The sequence below is a fragment of the Salvelinus fontinalis genome, chromosome 1 (genome assembly GCF_029448725.1).
Source record: "Salvelinus fontinalis isolate EN_2023a chromosome 1, ASM2944872v1, whole genome shotgun sequence".
NCBI classification, from domain to species: Eukaryota; Metazoa; Chordata; class Actinopteri; order Salmoniformes; family Salmonidae; genus Salvelinus; species Salvelinus fontinalis.
This window is the reverse complement of record NC_074665.1, coordinates 55,587,970-55,605,007: the sequence shown is the minus strand read 5'-3', so window position 1 is coordinate 55,605,007 and position 17,038 is coordinate 55,587,970. Positions and strand designations below refer to the sequence as shown.

At 38.9% G+C, this 17,038-nt stretch overlaps 1 protein-coding gene across 7 annotated transcripts in view; it reads right to left on the bottom strand.

Annotated features, from left to right (window-relative positions):
* LOC129858119 (protein bicaudal C homolog 1-B-like) overlaps positions 1-17,038 on the bottom strand; it is a 76,239-nt gene that overhangs the window by 36,111 nt on the left and 23,090 nt on the right. For all 7 annotated transcript variants that reach the window (XM_055927129.1, XM_055927148.1, XM_055927113.1 and 4 more), the window contains exons 2-3: positions 11,919-11,965; positions 507-576 (exon numbers count right to left, since the gene is read on the bottom strand). In XM_055927129.1, coding sequence (XP_055783104.1) covers positions 507-576; positions 11,919-11,965 — 117 coding nt within the window. The remainder of the gene's footprint in view (positions 1-506; positions 577-11,918; positions 11,966-17,038) is intronic.

The following is a 17,038-nucleotide window of genomic DNA, read 5'->3' as shown; positions in this document are numbered from 1 at the left end:
TTGGTTTATAACTTTTACTCAAGTATGACAATTGAGTACTTTTTCTACCACTGTACTTAAGTACATTTAAAACCAGATACTTTTACTCAAGTAGTATTTTCCTGGTTGACTTTCACTTTTATTTGAGTCATTTTCTATTATGGCATCTTTACCTTTACTCAAGTATGACAAAGGAGTACTTTTTCCACCACTGATTACTTCACTAAGCACATTCTTTCAGTTAAAAATAAAACACTGATTGTTCTCGATTATAAAAATGACTTAGGGGGGTCATTTAGGGCTAAAACTAACAAACCTATGTTGTCATTGCAAATTAACTGATTTATAGTCTTCATGTACAGACATCAGCAAATATCTTCCAAAAACAAAACTTAAGACTTACATCCGGAAATGAAAAAGCAACATTGGAGTCAAATGTAGAGCAGTTAACAAGAAGGATGTTCTGTTACTTTTGATATAACCACCGCTGAACTGTTGTTGTAGAATCAAAAACAGACAACATTCACCTTTTTTGGACTTGGCTCCGATCTTCAATTTGGAAGGCCACGCTATCTGTGTTTTGGTTTCATCCATGACCTGAAACAGATATTGGTCACATTCAATAAAAGGAAAAAGAAAGTGTCAATACATATCTATGTTTAATATACTGAACAAAAATGGAGATCAGGAAAACAATAAGACCATAATGCTTCTTCTTGAGACTGCCTATACTGTAGTCCGTTTAAATGACCAATTTTACATGACAGATAACTTGGTACACATTGATATATACAAATCTTAACACGTGTCATTTTAAACATAACAGAAATCCTGCCTCACTTCAAATAAACAGTATAAATGAGGACCACGTTCTAGTCAGCACTAGCCAGAAAAATTCACACGTCTGCTGTGTTTATGGCTGATTGAATGTGGCTCGAGGCTTGTCTAAACTTTGGACAATGCCTCATTGCCTCTACTGCCCTACACCTCCTCAAACCTCTTGCCATGCTGACTTTGGAGAGCACGCACCTATGAAGAGAGGTCTATGATCTACACATTATGGGGAGAAATCAACCAGAAATGGTATGATCCAGCGAAAACATGGCTTTTGATATAAGCTTACTGAAACAAATGTACTCTGTGACAAAAAAAGCCAACATCTCCATATTTTCTGAAAGTGGACTGGGTGTTGTTGGCTTAGGAACACGTGAAAAGTGTCAGCTGCAATCTATGTGAGAGCCCTTTGACAAAGCTACCCATCGTAACCAGGAGCATATGCATGAATGTGAAACAAAAAAAGAAAGAGCAAAAGTACAAGTCCGAGAGGAAAGAGTGTGTTATTCTGAGGTACTACAGGCATCGTCCACACGCTCATGAGGCCGCTCACCGTCACATAACTTCCTGAACATAGACTGGGGATCAAACAGTTCAGCCATGAGAAACATGAACCATCTGCATCGCCTAATGGAGACCTGCTGACTGGTGGTTTACATTAGAAACTAAAATCTCAGAAAACCATCCATCTCCAAAACACAGAGATCTGTCCTTGTCCTTCAATTTCCTTGTTTTCACAAAGGTCCTGTCGTGATTATTTGTTTTAACGCGTACCAGGGGCTCGTGTTTTTAGGTGGAAAAGGAATGAACTCAGACTGTCTTGGACACGTGAGCACCCTATGAATGTTCCCTCATACAGTATGAAGCTGCTCCATGTTCTTCATTGACTCCAGTGGTTATGCAAGGACCTCCAAACCTCACATGGGAACCCATGCAGAGAGAGACAATATGCTTAGAGCAGATGTCCATGTCGATAAAAAGTTTGGATGGAAATCAGGTTATGTGAATAAAGTCTAATAAAAAAATGTAATGACAGACCTGATGGGAACTTAGATTCACGCAATGATATGTTTTGTGGTCCTCTCACTACGACTCAGGAAAGCAAGCAGTTTATTAGGCTCAAGATGAAATAAGTTACGATGAACTTCACATGGTGGTAAAAGTATGTTTGGTTTTTGGCATAATGGAGCCCATGTCATCCAAAGTTTTCCAAAAAGCACCTGGATGATCATCAAGACCTTTGGAAGAATATTCTATGGACAGATGATTCAAAAGTATAACTTTTTGGATGACGTGGGTCCCATCATGCCTGGCGAAAACCAAACTGCATTCCACTGTAAGAACCTCATACCAACAGTCAAGTATGGTGGTTGTAGTGTGATGGTTTGGGGATGCTTTGCTGCCTCAGAACCTGGACGACTTGCCTTAATAGAGGGAACCATGAATTCTCCAACGTATCAGAGACTTCTACAGGAGAACGTCAGGTCCTCCATCTCCATTTTATTTTAATGCATACATATGCATGTTTTGGAATATTTGTATTCTTCTTTTCACTCTGTCATATAGGTCATTAAGGTAAAGTCACTACAATGTTGTTGATCCATCCTCAGTTTTCTCCCATCACAGCCATTGAACTCTACCATAGCTGTTTAAAAAATGGTCTCGGGTGACATCCCTAAGCAGTTTTGTTCCTGTCCTGCAACTCAATTCAACTGCATCTTTGATGTGCCTGGGTGGTTTAATACATCATCCACAGCATAATTATTCATTTGACCATGCTTGAAGAGATATTTAATATCTGATTTGTTATTGTTACCCATCACTGCCCTTCTTTATGAGGCTTTTAAAAATCTCCCTGGTCTTTGTACTTGAATCTGTGCTTGAAATCCAATACTTGACTGAGGTACCTTACAGATGTTGTATGTACTGTATGGGGCACAGAGGAAGGGGTAGTCATTCAAAATCAAGCTAAAAGGTGGCACAACCAGTTATTGAGTGTAAGGGGGCATTTACCTTTTCACACAGGGACATTGGGTGTTGCATAACTTTGTTTTTGAAATAAATTGAAGATCTGATAACATTCAGTATCAAAAATATGAGTGGGGAAAAGGGACAAATGCTTTTTCACGTGACTGTATGTGATCATATACAAATGTAAGCAAGGTTTGAAATGATTGTTTTAGTCAAATATTATATCAGTTTGGGCTTTTTTGCAGTCTACAAATTATTCGTAATTATGTTCCGGCCCCCTGATCAACCGCTCAAGAAAAAGATTGTGGCTGAATCCTAGTTAATGAGCCCAGATTTATGTACTACAATGCATTTCCATGAAAAATACAAAAGAAAAGCAACTATTTCAATGAAGAACACAGCCTTCATTCTGCAATTTTCTATCTTAATCCAGTACATTATTCATAGAGGAAATGTCAAAATTCTTCCATATGTTTGGGAAGTGTAGGCCTGCTTGGCATCCTCCAAACTGACCGACAGATTTTCCAGAGCCAGTCTGAAACACCTGTTGGGCAGTGCTAGTTGAACATGTGCATTTTCACTCCAGTATGACACACTCTTAAAGACCACTGATGGTTGAGTGGATGGCCCTTCAAGCATCACTGAGTGTCTCAAACATACTATAATCAAAATACAAATATGGAAAGTGAAGTGGAGCATAAAGAATAGTTCACAATCTTACTTTGGGCCAACAATATGAAGATGAGGATAAATATTTTTGCATTTATTAGAGGGCCCCATGTAAACATGAATAATGATTATATCTATTTATAAGCACATTTGACTGCTCTGGTCAATTCAAATTGCAAAGATAAGATTTATTGAACCTTTTAAAATGTAGCCTATACAACATAACTCAAATATCTGGTCAGAGTTAGGCTAAATTATCCATCCCCGTTGTTTACACACCACATATGGGCTGATGAACTGCCATGCAAGCACATAATTATGCTATGTAGCATCACTGATTGTGGGGCCTATCCACAAACCTTACAAACATAGGTTTTGAAAAAAAAAAAAAAACATACTATTTTCTTTATTAAAAAAGTCTCAATTTAATCCAGTTGCTATGTCTCTGCATTCTTCATTGAAACCAATAAAACAAATCCACTACAGTATTGGCAGCCAAAAAAATGCTTCCACGATATAAAACCCATTCCTACAGTATAACAAATGTGTCTTGTTGAGTTGCATTTTTCATTCTCTCACTAAAGACCTTGGCTCATGTTACTGGTCTTGGGTATTATCTTTGTCTAATGGCAAGAAAAGCCCTGCCAAGCTAGAGTTCTCATGAAAGCCCTTGGCTGTGGCACTTCTAACCATTTCACAAGATAATACAAATAAAATAGAGAACCAAGAAGGTCGTCTTTTGGGTGAAAAAAATAAAAATCTACATATTTTTGGATGGACTTCCTATCTAACGAACAGAATAGAGCAGTTTGTTTTCTGAATCGAACAGATAATGATGTATAGGATTCTAAACTGCTAGGACTTCATGTGGAGGGCGGCAGGTAGCCTAGTGGTTAGAGCGTTGGACTAGTAACTGAAAGGTTGCAAGATTGAATCCCCGAGCTGACAAGGTAAAAATCTGTTGTTCTGCCTCTGAACAAGGCAGTTAACCCACTGTTCCTAGGCCGTCATTGAAAATAAAAATTTGTCCTTACCTTTATTTAACTAGGCAAGTCAGTTAAAATAAAAATGATGAAACGGTTTTGCTTCCAACTATGAGGACAACATGGTATACAGTTGACCTCCAATAATCTAGGACTCTGTAAATAACATTTTACACTGGGAAATCTAGCCCCAGGGATTTCCAAATTCCACATATATGATAAGGCCCACCTTTACCAACGTTCCACACCAGCACTGCATCAGAGAGACTGTCTTTTTAGCACATTCTCTCCATCATGATACACGTGAGCATATTATCATGCATTTTATATGAACCACCCCCGTAGTAGACTTTCACTCTATAAACAAAACTATGTGCTCCCATTCAACAGTATGACAAACACATCTCTGGAACATTTTGTTCATCATATCCATCAGGAATTTCGCTCTGCGCCCCTCCCCCCGTTGGCTCTTTCCCTCCCCAATTTTATCAGTTTCATGGGCCAATAATGGGGTTTCTGCTTAATTCCACAAAATTATTTTGTCCCGGTGAAGAAACACAACTCGCCTTTTTATTCTCTATGGTGCTTTGAAATTCTTCAGGTACACCAGAGCGACTACAGTATGCAGATTTATGCATTTCTTCCAAAATAGACATTTCCAAAACTAGACACATTCCAGGAAAGGCCAGGGAATGGACTATGATCAGATATGATATCACATGATACAATGGATACAGGGATTGTATACTGTAGCATAGCAACATGCAATGCAACACAAACGTTATGAGATGATCACTGCCCTTTGTCGCATCCAATCAGGAAATGTATGCCTCAGTAAAGGCCAGGCATGTTTGGAAAGCCAGTTAATACAAATCAGATCAAAACCCTATTAAAGGGATGTCAAGTAATTGTGATGAAACTGACAACCAAATGTTTATAGAGATATATGCAATTATATAGATTCCAAAATATACAGGCAATTACATTTTTTGCCACCCTCTATTTCTTCTCTATAGGGTCTTGTTCAGGAACTTGCTTCCTCTCCATAGTTGCGGTTCTTGGCAAGGCCATACAGATGGGAGTGATTTCTGACAGACCACACACCATTTTAAGGGTGGATAGCGTTTATTTTTATGAAGGGCCCAGCAAATACCTCTCAAATGGGTCAGCTATTTGCACAAATTAGGTTAACTATACATTTAACGTTCCACTCTTCAGTCTTTCTGCTACTGTGCCCTTTACAAGTAATGCATACATTTAGCATTGTGATCAGTTTCATTACATATTACACTGATTGGATCTTGCAGGAGGGTCAGATACATACGTAGTGCTATAACCCAAATCGAACTGGATGTCATTTTGGGAATGTCATCAAAAACAGTCACATGTGCTTTGTGCACGTGAGAGTATACAATGCCTGTAGAAAGTCTACACTCCCCTTGGATTTCTTCACATTTTATTGTGTTAAAAAGTGGGATTCAAATTGATTTAGTAATTTTTTGTCAACGATCTACACAAAATACTTGAATGTCAAAGTGGATGAAAAATTCACATTTTTAAAAGATTAAGGACAAATAAAACCCTAATACGCCTTGATTAGGTAAGTCTTCACCCCCCAATACATGTTAGAATCACCGTTGGCAGCGAATACAGCTGTGATTCTTCTTGGGTAAGTCTCATAAGAGCTTTACACACCTGCATTGTGCAATATTTGCCCATTATGATTTTTTTTAAATCTTCAAGCTCTGTTAAGATGTTGGGGATTATGGCTAGATAGACATTTTCAAGTCTTGCCATAGATTTTCAACCAGATTTAAGTCAAAAGTGTAGCTTGGCCACTCAGGAACATTCACTGTCTTCTTGGTAAACAACTCCAGTATAGATCTGGCTTTGTGTTGTAGGTTATTGTCCTGCTGATGGTGAAATCCTCTCCCAGTATCTGGTGAAAAGCAGACTGAAACAGGTTTTCCCCTAGGATTTTGTCTGTGCTAAACCATCCTGTTTCTTTCATCTTAAAAAACTCCAGTCTTTCCAGATGTCAAGAATACTCATACCTAGGGCTGTTTGTTGTGACCGTAATACCGCCACACCGGCGGTCACGAGTCACGAAGGCAGTCAAATTCCATGTGACCGTTTAGTCACGTTAATTAGGCTTCTCCAAGCTGTGATGCTGCTGATGGTCATTAATAGCCTGCCAAACTTGATAACTCCCTGGTACTCAGCACTCTATCATCCCTCTAATTGAACTAGTGTAGCCCACAGCCATTTGGCATAGCCAGATCAGGACCAAACGTAAGGACAATTCAGAGTATGCTATTCTGTAATAGACTACATTTTCTTCATATCATGCTTCTTTAGACCTGTCAAAAATAAAGAATGAATTTATTGTGAAGGTGCAGGCTATATTACATGGATTTAATAGACTTTTTAAAATGTAGATCTGCATCAGTGGCTTGTAGGCTATGTGTGGAAGCCAGAAGATGCTAAATGTGTTTATGTTAATTAACGGTCAATTACCGTGAGACCGACAGCTATTTGCTTGACAATCACCGACTGATGAACTTTCGTGACCGCCACAGCCCTACTCATAACATGATGCAGCCACCACCATGCTTGAAAATAAGGAGGCAGTTACTCTGTGATGTGTTGTGTTGGATTTGACTCAAACATAAGACTTTGAATTTGGGCCAAAAAGTTGTGTTTTTTGCAGTTTTATTTTAGTGCCTTTTATTTTAATGCATACATATGCATGTTTTGGAATATTTGTATTCTTCTTTTCACTCTGTCATATAGGTCATTAAGGTAAAGTCACTACAATGTTGTTGATCCATCCTCAGTTTTCTCCCATCACAGCCATTGAACTCTACCATAGCTGTTTAAAAAATGGTCTCGGGTGACATCCCTAAGCAGTTTTGTTCCTGTCCTGCAACTCAATTCAACTGCATCTTTGATGTGCCTGGGTGGTTTAATTCATCATCCACAGCATAATTATTCATTTGACCATGCTTGAAGAGATATTTAATGTCTGATTTGTTATTGTTACCCATCACTGCCCTTCTTTATGAGGCTTTTAAAAATCTCCCTGGTCTTTGTAGTTGAATCTGTGCTTGAAATCCAATACTTGACTGAGGTACCTTACAGATGTTGTATGTACTGTATGGGGCACAGAGGAAGGGGTAGTCATTCAAAATCATGTTACACACTATTATTTCACACAGTGAGTCCATATAACTTATTTGTATTTATTATGGATCCCCATTAGCTGCTGCAGCTACTCTTCCTTATTATAGGATTTATTAAGCAAAATGTTACTTCTGAACTAATTTAGGCTTGCCTAAACAAATGGGGTGAATACTTATGCAACGACTATATTTTAGTTATTTAATTTGTTATTCATTTGTAAAAGTTTGTAGAATTTTCTTCTCACTTTGACATCATGGAGTAATTTGTGTATATCAATGATAAAAAAATGACTATGAAATCTATTTCAATCCCACTTCGTAATGCAACAAAAAGGTTCAAGGGGGTGTAGACTTTCTGTAGAGTTTTCTATGCGTGTGTGAGGCACGGTGGCAATCAACATGGATGGAGTGGACTGTCTTCCTGTATCACTGTTGATTCAGCTGTGTGTGTGTGTGTGTGTGTGTGTGTGTGTGTGTGTGTGTGTGTGTGTGTGTGTGTGTGTGTGTGTGTGTGTGTGTGTGTGTGTGTGTGTGTGAGAGAGAGATAGACAGAGGGTTTAGGGGTTAAAGGGATGGGGTGGGTGTTCTCCTGTTTCAGCTGAGAGTCTTAGTTAGTGATCCATCCACTGTTTTCTTCCCATGAGACTGATCGCATGAATTTAACATGTGCCAACAATCCATGTGCTAACTCTCACGAGCTCCATTATGTTTGGGGAGAAGACCTTTACCTTAAGGTGTTCAACTAATATGTGCATAGTTCAAAAGACTATCCTAAATTAGGAGCAACTGCACAATATCTGCTACTTTTTAAAACATAAAACGTTTTCAAGTACTTAGAGGAACCAACCAATTTAGATTGGTTTGCTGTAATGGACACCTCGCAAAGTCAGCAACTTCACGTAAATAATCATACTATTAATTCCGACATTGCGATGTGATGACTAATTTTCACCCTTTCTTCACTTTCTTCCTCTACCTTGCTATCCCTCTAGTCTCTACCAAAAAAATAAATAAATAATCCTTTCTCACCCACTAGACAGCACAAAACTACAGGGCGGTGTTGTACTTCTAAAGTAATGAAGTAGAATCCTTCTGGCCTCAGATCAGAGTGCATCAGTGCTCGTATATCAAGCTGGCGTTGTTTACAAAACCACAGCCGAGGGATGAGGGAGGGAGGGACTGGCTCAGCACTCAAATGAATTTGACTGAAGCCTCCACTAAAGCTCTGTGGTCCATAGTCTACCAGTCCAACTCTTCACAGTCCAATAGCCCACCAATCTAACACGCCAAAAGGTTTAATGGTCCACGATATACCAGTCAAACTATTCACCGTTCAAACATCGTATGGTCCAACAGCCTGTCGAACTGTTCAATGGTCTTTGAGTTAAATTGTCAAGTAGTTTCCACAATACATAATAGCCTACACAAAGTATGTTGTCCAACAGTCAAATACACCAAAAGGTCCATAATCACAATACATTACAAATGGTTTAATACACTGATCTGAGTGGGAAACAATGCTTGGACCCAGCATGAGGGGGAGAGAGAAAATGGGTCTGGATGTGGTTGCGTCTGAGAGCTGGCCTGAACGGAAAACAAACAGACAATGAGTAAGAGAGTGATCTACCACAGGGAAATGCCTGCAAGAGTGTTTTGTTTTTCTCTTACTGACCTCACAAAAACTTGCAGCTCATTTCCAAGGAACTGCTGGGACGCCATTCCTGTATGTGCAGGTGTGTGTGTGTGGAGGGGGAATCATTATGTGCATTTTGTGTGATATGAGGGACTGCATACGTGTGTGTGGTACATGGGTGTGTTTGAGGGAAGGAAATGGTGTAAGTAAGACTTCCCATTTTCATCGACTTCAACATAGTCCAGACACCCCATACATTTTATTTAGAATAAACCGTTCCAGATGTCTACAATGTTTATTTTTCTGACATTAATTGGGTCTGTGTGGTGGTCATGCTATCGCAGGGAAATTCCAGACCCATTTGAACGGAAATTCTTCAATAAAAACTTCAGTCTGTGTTATTGGCCTTTTCCTATCGCCAAACATAACTACGATTAATGTACAATTATTAACCTTTTAACTTCTGACCAGCATAGTTTGGAATGGAACATTGGCATAGTAACGATTGCATGTGAAGACAGGGCAGTGGCTTTGGAAAAGCATAATTGGCAAGCCAAGGCACCACCTACAATTATGTCAGATAAGTTTATTCAATAAGTTACATACAGTGCATTCGGAAAGTATTCAGACCCCTTGACTTTTTCCACATTTTGTTACCTTACAGCCTTATTCTAAAATTGATTCAATATTTTTTTTCTCCTCAATCTACACACAATACCCCATAATGAAAAACAGGTTTGTAGAAATGTTTGCAAATGTATAATAAAAAATAAAAATAGGTTGGATGGGAAGCTTTGCTGTACAGCTATTTTCAGGTCTCTCCAGAGATGTTTGATTGGGTTCAAGTCTGGGCTCTGGCTGGGCCACAAGGACATTCAGAGACTTGTCCCAAAGCCACTCCTGCATTGTCTTGGCTGTGTGCTTAGGGTCGTTGTCCTGTTGGAAGGTGAACCTTCCCCCCCAGTCTGAGGTCCTGAGAGCTCTGGACCAGGTTTTCATCAAGGATCTCTCTGTACTTTGCTCCGGTTATCTTTGCCTCGATCCTGACTAGTCTCCCAGTCCCTGGCTCTGAAAAACATCCCCACAGCAAGATTCTGCCACCCCCATGCTTCACCATTAGGGATGGTGCCATGTTTCCTCCAGATGTGACGCTTGGCATTCAGGCCAAAGAGTTCAATCTTGGTTTCATCAGATCTTGTTTCTCATGGTCAGAGTCGTTTAGGTGCCTTTTGGCAAACTCCAAGCGGGCTTTCATGTGCCTTTTACTGAAGAGTGGCTTCCGTCTGGCCACTCTACCATAAAGGCCTGATTGGTGGAGTGTTGCAGAGATGGTTGTCCATCTCCCATCTCCACAGAAGCACTCTGGAGCTCTGTCAGAGTGACCAAGTTCTTGGTCACCTTACTGACCAAGGCCCTCCTCCCCTGATTGCTCAGTTTGGCCAGCACTAGGAAGAGTCTTGGTGGTTCCAAATGTCTTCCACTTAAGAATGATGGAGGCCACTGTGTTCTTTGGGATGTTCAATACTGCAGAAATGTTTTGGTACCCTTCCCCAGATCTGTGCCTTGACAAAATCCAGTCTCGGAGCTCTTCCTTACAATTCCTCCACCTCATGGCTTGGTTTTTGGTCTGACATGCACTGTCAACTGTGGGACCGGTGTGTGCCTTTCAAATCATGTCCAATCAATTGAATTTACCATTGGTAGACTCCAATCAAGCAGTAGAAACATCTCAAGGATGATCAACGGAAACAGGATGTACCTGAGCTCAATTTCCAGTTTCATAGCAAAGCGTCTGAATATTTGTAATACATTTGCTAACATTTCAAAAAAACTGTTTTTGCTTTGTCATTATGGGTTATTGTGTTTAGATTGCTGCGGATTTGTACTTATGTAATCCATTTTAGAATAAGGCTGTAACATAACAAAATGTGGAAAAAGTCAAGGGGTCTGAATACTTTCAGAAGGCACTGTATTTAGAGACAAAACGCATGTCTAGAATTTATGGTAAAAAATAATAATGGGAAGGCGCCCGGTTTGCATTTCTTGGACATGAAATGGCTGTAGGGACAGTTAAATTAAATGACACAGCAGTAGGCAATTTAACTTCCCTCAAAACCAGAGATGGAAAATAAACAAAGAATTCTAAAATAAACCAATGTCCATCACTTAGTTAATTTAAAAGTATATTAACATACTATGGAGGGAGTTCAAACACTTCAGGAAACAGCACTTCAAACACTTTTCCATTTTCTTTCGGGCAATTAATTGGATGCCTATGCAATAACGTAGAGCAGACTAGTACAAACTCAACTGAGTCTTGGAAAAAAATGAAAATATTTGATGGTAACAAAGTATGACAACAAAGCGGATGCATGTGTGTATGAATGCGGTGTATCCATCTCTGTCTGTAGATGCTCTATGTGTGGAGAGTGGTCCAGCATTGGCCTATCAAATGTGCAGCCTCAACCTGTCAAGCACAAGCCTGACTTGTGCAAGGGCCACGATAGTTTCAGGTGCATTTGTTTCAAGTCAAAATTATACTAACGTATCTGCAACCAGGACTCTATTAAACGAACACCAGACACTTTCATCACCTGAAGGTAAGTGCTCTCCTCTGGATTTGAACACAATCCAAACATAATCTACTAATACAGATTAGAGATTTACCTTCTGAAAGAAATCCTCGCCACCATTGACCCGTCCCCCAGCGGCCGCTGTTGAGGAGAGGAAAAAGAAACAATTCATGAAACCATTAACTGTTAAATATACAATACTGTATAAAATTCACAGAGCCAAATCACGCTTCGGTTATCGAATGTCCTGGAAATGTGAGGATACCATGACTAAATCCAAAAATATACTTTTCAGTGGATCTCCATTCCTTGGGTATTGTCATTGGCACATCAGCATATCAAATTTTGGGATTTAGATAGACGTCAAACTTATTCTTGATAATCCTTATAATTAGATACAGCTTCCTTTTAACAAATTGCTGAACTTTGTATAAAAGGTCTCAGTGCTATACTACCATTATGGGTGATCCATCTTTTTTGGATATTCACCCTTTTGGACAGACAAGGTCTCCTCCTGTATTAGTATGGTGCCATAAGGCTGGCATGAGGAATGTTAGCTACCAGAGAACTGACAGATACCTGGCAGAGCACACAATTTTGTAAAGATATCCATGAGTATAAGAAATATTATTTGAAAGACTTGCCATGAAAATATACTAAAGACCTCTGCTTCTGGTACTATATAATATGGGCAAGGAACAGTCTCTCAACCACAGTAAATATACAATTATTTGTTTCTGATACAGATTATTCTGCAAGTCCTTTTGTCTGGCCTGTGGCTTTTCTGTCTCCGCAGAGCATTTATCTGTCATTTGAGGTGGTTTCTGTATTCACTTGATGGATTTACCACATTTTCAGCGGAACTGGGTGAGGAGCACCACAGAACTGGTGTACAGTGATAAATAATGGCCTTGATGTAATGACAAGAATTAATGTATTGTTCTACTTAGTATCACCTCTGGATTGCAATGCATTTTCTTTAGAAAAATTGCAGAAAATATCAACTGGCTATAATTGGTCCATGGAAACACACAGTATGTACCTTGGCTAAATACTGTAGGGTGGCAAAAAAAACACCCACTTTCCCAAAATGTCCAGGTTTTACAGAAATCCCAGTTGGAAGATTCACAGAATAAGCAAAATAACCAGAACACTCCAACCAGGATTTCTTTAAAACTGTGTATTCTTCTGAAAGATTCCAGAATTGTGCAACCCTAGTCATACGTCACCATGATTTTCTATTGAAATACAGTACTTTTGCTTTCTTGATATCAACATGTAAATATTGGTGTGGAGGGTTTGACAACTTGAGTATCAATATATCTGGTCCTGAGATTGATCCAAGTTGCTTCCCCACTCTGAAACCTGGCCAGTTTCATTAGATTTAAACCTTAATATGCAGACATGTGCAAATATACCTTCTTAATTGTCCAGTCATGATCACCATGTGATCCATAAGGAGTGGTGAAATGCAATACTAGTGGCTTGACATGATTTGAAAGAAAACAAATATTTCACTGTTCATTCTCAATATAACATTTCCTCGGTAAGAAAAAAAATGTAGGAATAAGATTAAAGATTCATTTTGATTCCTCAAACTGGCCCTTGGTGATGGAGTAATGCCTTCATAAAGTACATTGCACACATGCTTGTACTTACTCCCCCGCAAAAACACCTCTGCAGCTATTTCACACGAGGGCCTGCTTCATTCAGAACAATGTGGCCCATAAATTTCACATGAAATACTCCTTTTACACTCATAGTCCCTAGATTAGTCTGAAAGTGGCAGCTTTCTTACAGGGAACAATATTTTTAAAAGAAAGTACCAATAGTTATAAGGGTTTGATATTTTAACAGAAGTAAAGAGCGACTGCCTATCAAAAGCAACAAAACGGCCCATGTGGCATCGATTCCAGTCAGAAACAGTTATTCTAGTGTCAAAAATGACTACAAAGTGTAAATTGGAAAATTTCGGTCATAAAGTCAGTCTCGTCTAAAACAGAGTTTGGAACATCCACGCGTCTCAAAGGATAAATGAAGGTTGGGTTTTGATTTGACAATGTCCATTTGCCCAATAACATGGGTGAACAGCTGCGGTGATTGCACTCTATCCAATCGCATAGACAGAGACAGACCTGTCCAGCAGCTCCAACTTTGTTTACATAAGACATGTCATACATTTTTTTTACTTGAGAAATACTGCGCCAATCACCTTAGATGTAAAATTGCGCAACTAAAACATCCTCGGCAAAAACGTCAAAATTAAATACAGATTTCTTGAGTCATCTTAGATTCATTCTGGGGATTTTGAGGAAGTGAAATAGGCTTCCTCAAAATCAGTGTCTCATGGGGGACAAACATCATTAAACAAAAGCGCGAAATCGGTCAGAAACACACCTCTAAGACTGGAATCTCGTTTTCCTAATGTCCAACAGACACATGCCAAATCGGTATGTTCAGTGGCTTTAAGGAAATGCTGTGTTTAAAAAAAGTGTCTAACTGCAGGGAGCCTGGCTAATATACCAGTAAGACATGTCGGCGCTGCCAGTATGCTGTGTATGAATAATAGGCTAAAATTCTCAAATTGGAATTGAAAAAAGAAGCGCAGGTTGGGGTCAACATGCCCTGTGGGAGTTGTTGGTCATTGTAGATGAGGAGTGTGGTGAATCACACAGTTGAGAGGAGGTGGGATTATTACTATTGGAGGTCCAAGGGATGAGGTAGATGGTACAGCCTATTAGGGCCACATTAGGAGATGGGATGATACTGGCCTAGCATGTCTGACTTTGGGAAAGATTAAGCCTCTGGTAGTGGGTGGGCCGGCATTATTGGAAACATACAGTATCAAATTATAGAATAACACCAACAGAAAGGAATACTGTTCAGTAAAAACAATACACAATGATTCATCAAAATACTAACATTGTCTTAGTTCTGTAGATTATAAGACAATGAAGACATAGCAGCAGGTGTACTGTAGCTTAGCATTTTCAGGTTCAGCCAAGAGTTCTTTAAAGACGCACAGAAAACTAGACAGAAATAAACCACACAAAACTCCACTCTCAAGCAGAAAACGTGTTGATCAAATCTCAATGTCCACAACATAACATTTTTATTCAAGTGGTAGAATGAGAATTTAAACAACTGGGGTCAAAAACCAGGCCCGGGAAGGAAAGCCACTAAATCTCAGTGACTGTAAATTATTTATTTAAGGTACTTTCCATGTAAAAGGACCCATGAGCACCAACATGAAGTTCATAGGAGAATGTCAAATTGGGTGTCAAATGAAAGCCTTTTTTTGTAGTGCTGAGCGATTAACTGAGAATCATGTTATTTTTCGGTTTTTAAACAACTATTTGACCAAAGTCGGTACAATTATTTGAATTCCATTTTGTTCGTTTTTTTGCTGAGAGCTCAATGCACACATTGCACAGTTTATCTAGAAATAAATCAGATCCAGCCTGAACTCTGCAATGTAGTAGGGAGTTTCTAACAGGCCAATATTCTACATAGTTTTGCACATAAAACGTGGTAATTAACTACAGTGACAATAATTCATTGCGCATCTATTTGTCCAGTCTGTGTTTCTTTTAAGCCTGCTACAGAAAAGACAGAAGAATGCCCAATAATGAGGTGATATAGAAAGCAGCTGTTGCTTCAGGAAGTATCTACCTGAAAATACATGACCTAAGTGATTGATAGTTAGTATTCAGCAGTCATAAAAGTGTGCCTTATTTACGTTGAAGAACTACAAAAGTGATTGTCAGACAGCATAGGCAGCAGCTCTATAGATAGATGACTTGAAATTAAATAGTCAGAAAAATAAAACAAATGTGCACAACTAAAATATTTTCTAAGAGTAAAGTAATGTGAATAAATTATTGTTAAGTGTAAGCAGTAATGGGCAGACACTACCATCATGGGACTTTTATTAAATTGTTTTATTCTGTGCTGTTACAGCGTTACACCCACATAATTCATAGTAAATTTAATATTAAAAAAATTCTCGAAACCAAAAACCATTACTTTTTTAATAATCGAACCGAAACAACCTCAAAAAGCAGTAATCGCTCAGCACTATTTTCGATCAATTCAACCATTTTCCATCCTAAAAATGTGGAATAAGCAAAGGCTTTGATTACTTGTCAAACAGATGGAGAAGGGGTCTTAGAAAACATCTACCAGGAAAATGTAATGTATTACAAATACACCAAAAACAATAATGTTGAGGTAAAGAACCCTGCCAATACACTTATATTTAGTTCTGCTTTCTGTAAGTTTAAGAAACATTTCCTTGTGCCTTGAAATTCCATTACCAAAAACACACATATCTTTAAAATATTTTCAAATGTATGTACCTCATAAGGAGAATAATGAAAGTGCACAGAAGTAACAAGGTAGACCTACCAATTAGGTATAGTACTTTATACAGATACATTTTGTTTATGAATTATTAAGTGATAAACTCAATTCTGTTACCAAATCGCTAACAAATTTTCAGACAAATTGGTAATGCAATTTCTGCAGTCAAATTGGATAGAAAGGGAATTCATAGCAGTCACAAACCACAGTTGGGTCACCTGCTACGATCCTCCCTTCCAATGGCATACTGTTATGTTCAGCTGATAACTGTTTTGATTTCAACTTTCTGTCTTCTGGTCCTTTGTAGCTCAGTTGGTAGAGCATGGCGCTTATAATGCCAGCGTAGTGGATTCAATTCCCAGGACCACCCCTGCGTAAAATGTATGCAAGCATGACTAAAGCCATCAGCATGCTTTAGTTCACCTTGTTTGGCTAGCCGAGTTCGGCTAGCCAAACAAGTGTGCTCACGTACTCTCTTGAAAGACATTTGGTTGAAAAACGAGAATAAAAATGGGCAATAGTACGGTTTGTCCATTATGAGATGCCATAGCCAGTATACACTTCCTCAAAATAGAATGAATCTTAGATAATGTCAAAATTTGACAGATTTCTTGAGTTTTTGCGGAGGAGACCTTAGTCGCGCAATTTTACAATCTAACTAAGATGTTTGGTGCAGTATTTCTCAATGAGAAAATGTGCATGAAAACAAGTAATATCTCGTTGAATGACAAAGACTTTATTGAAGAATTCCTACTGTTGACCAATCACAGATGAAGGGGTGTAGACTACAGCTCCGAAACTCCAGCTTGCCTCAAGAAAACACTTAACGTGCCCATACAGTTGAAAATCCTC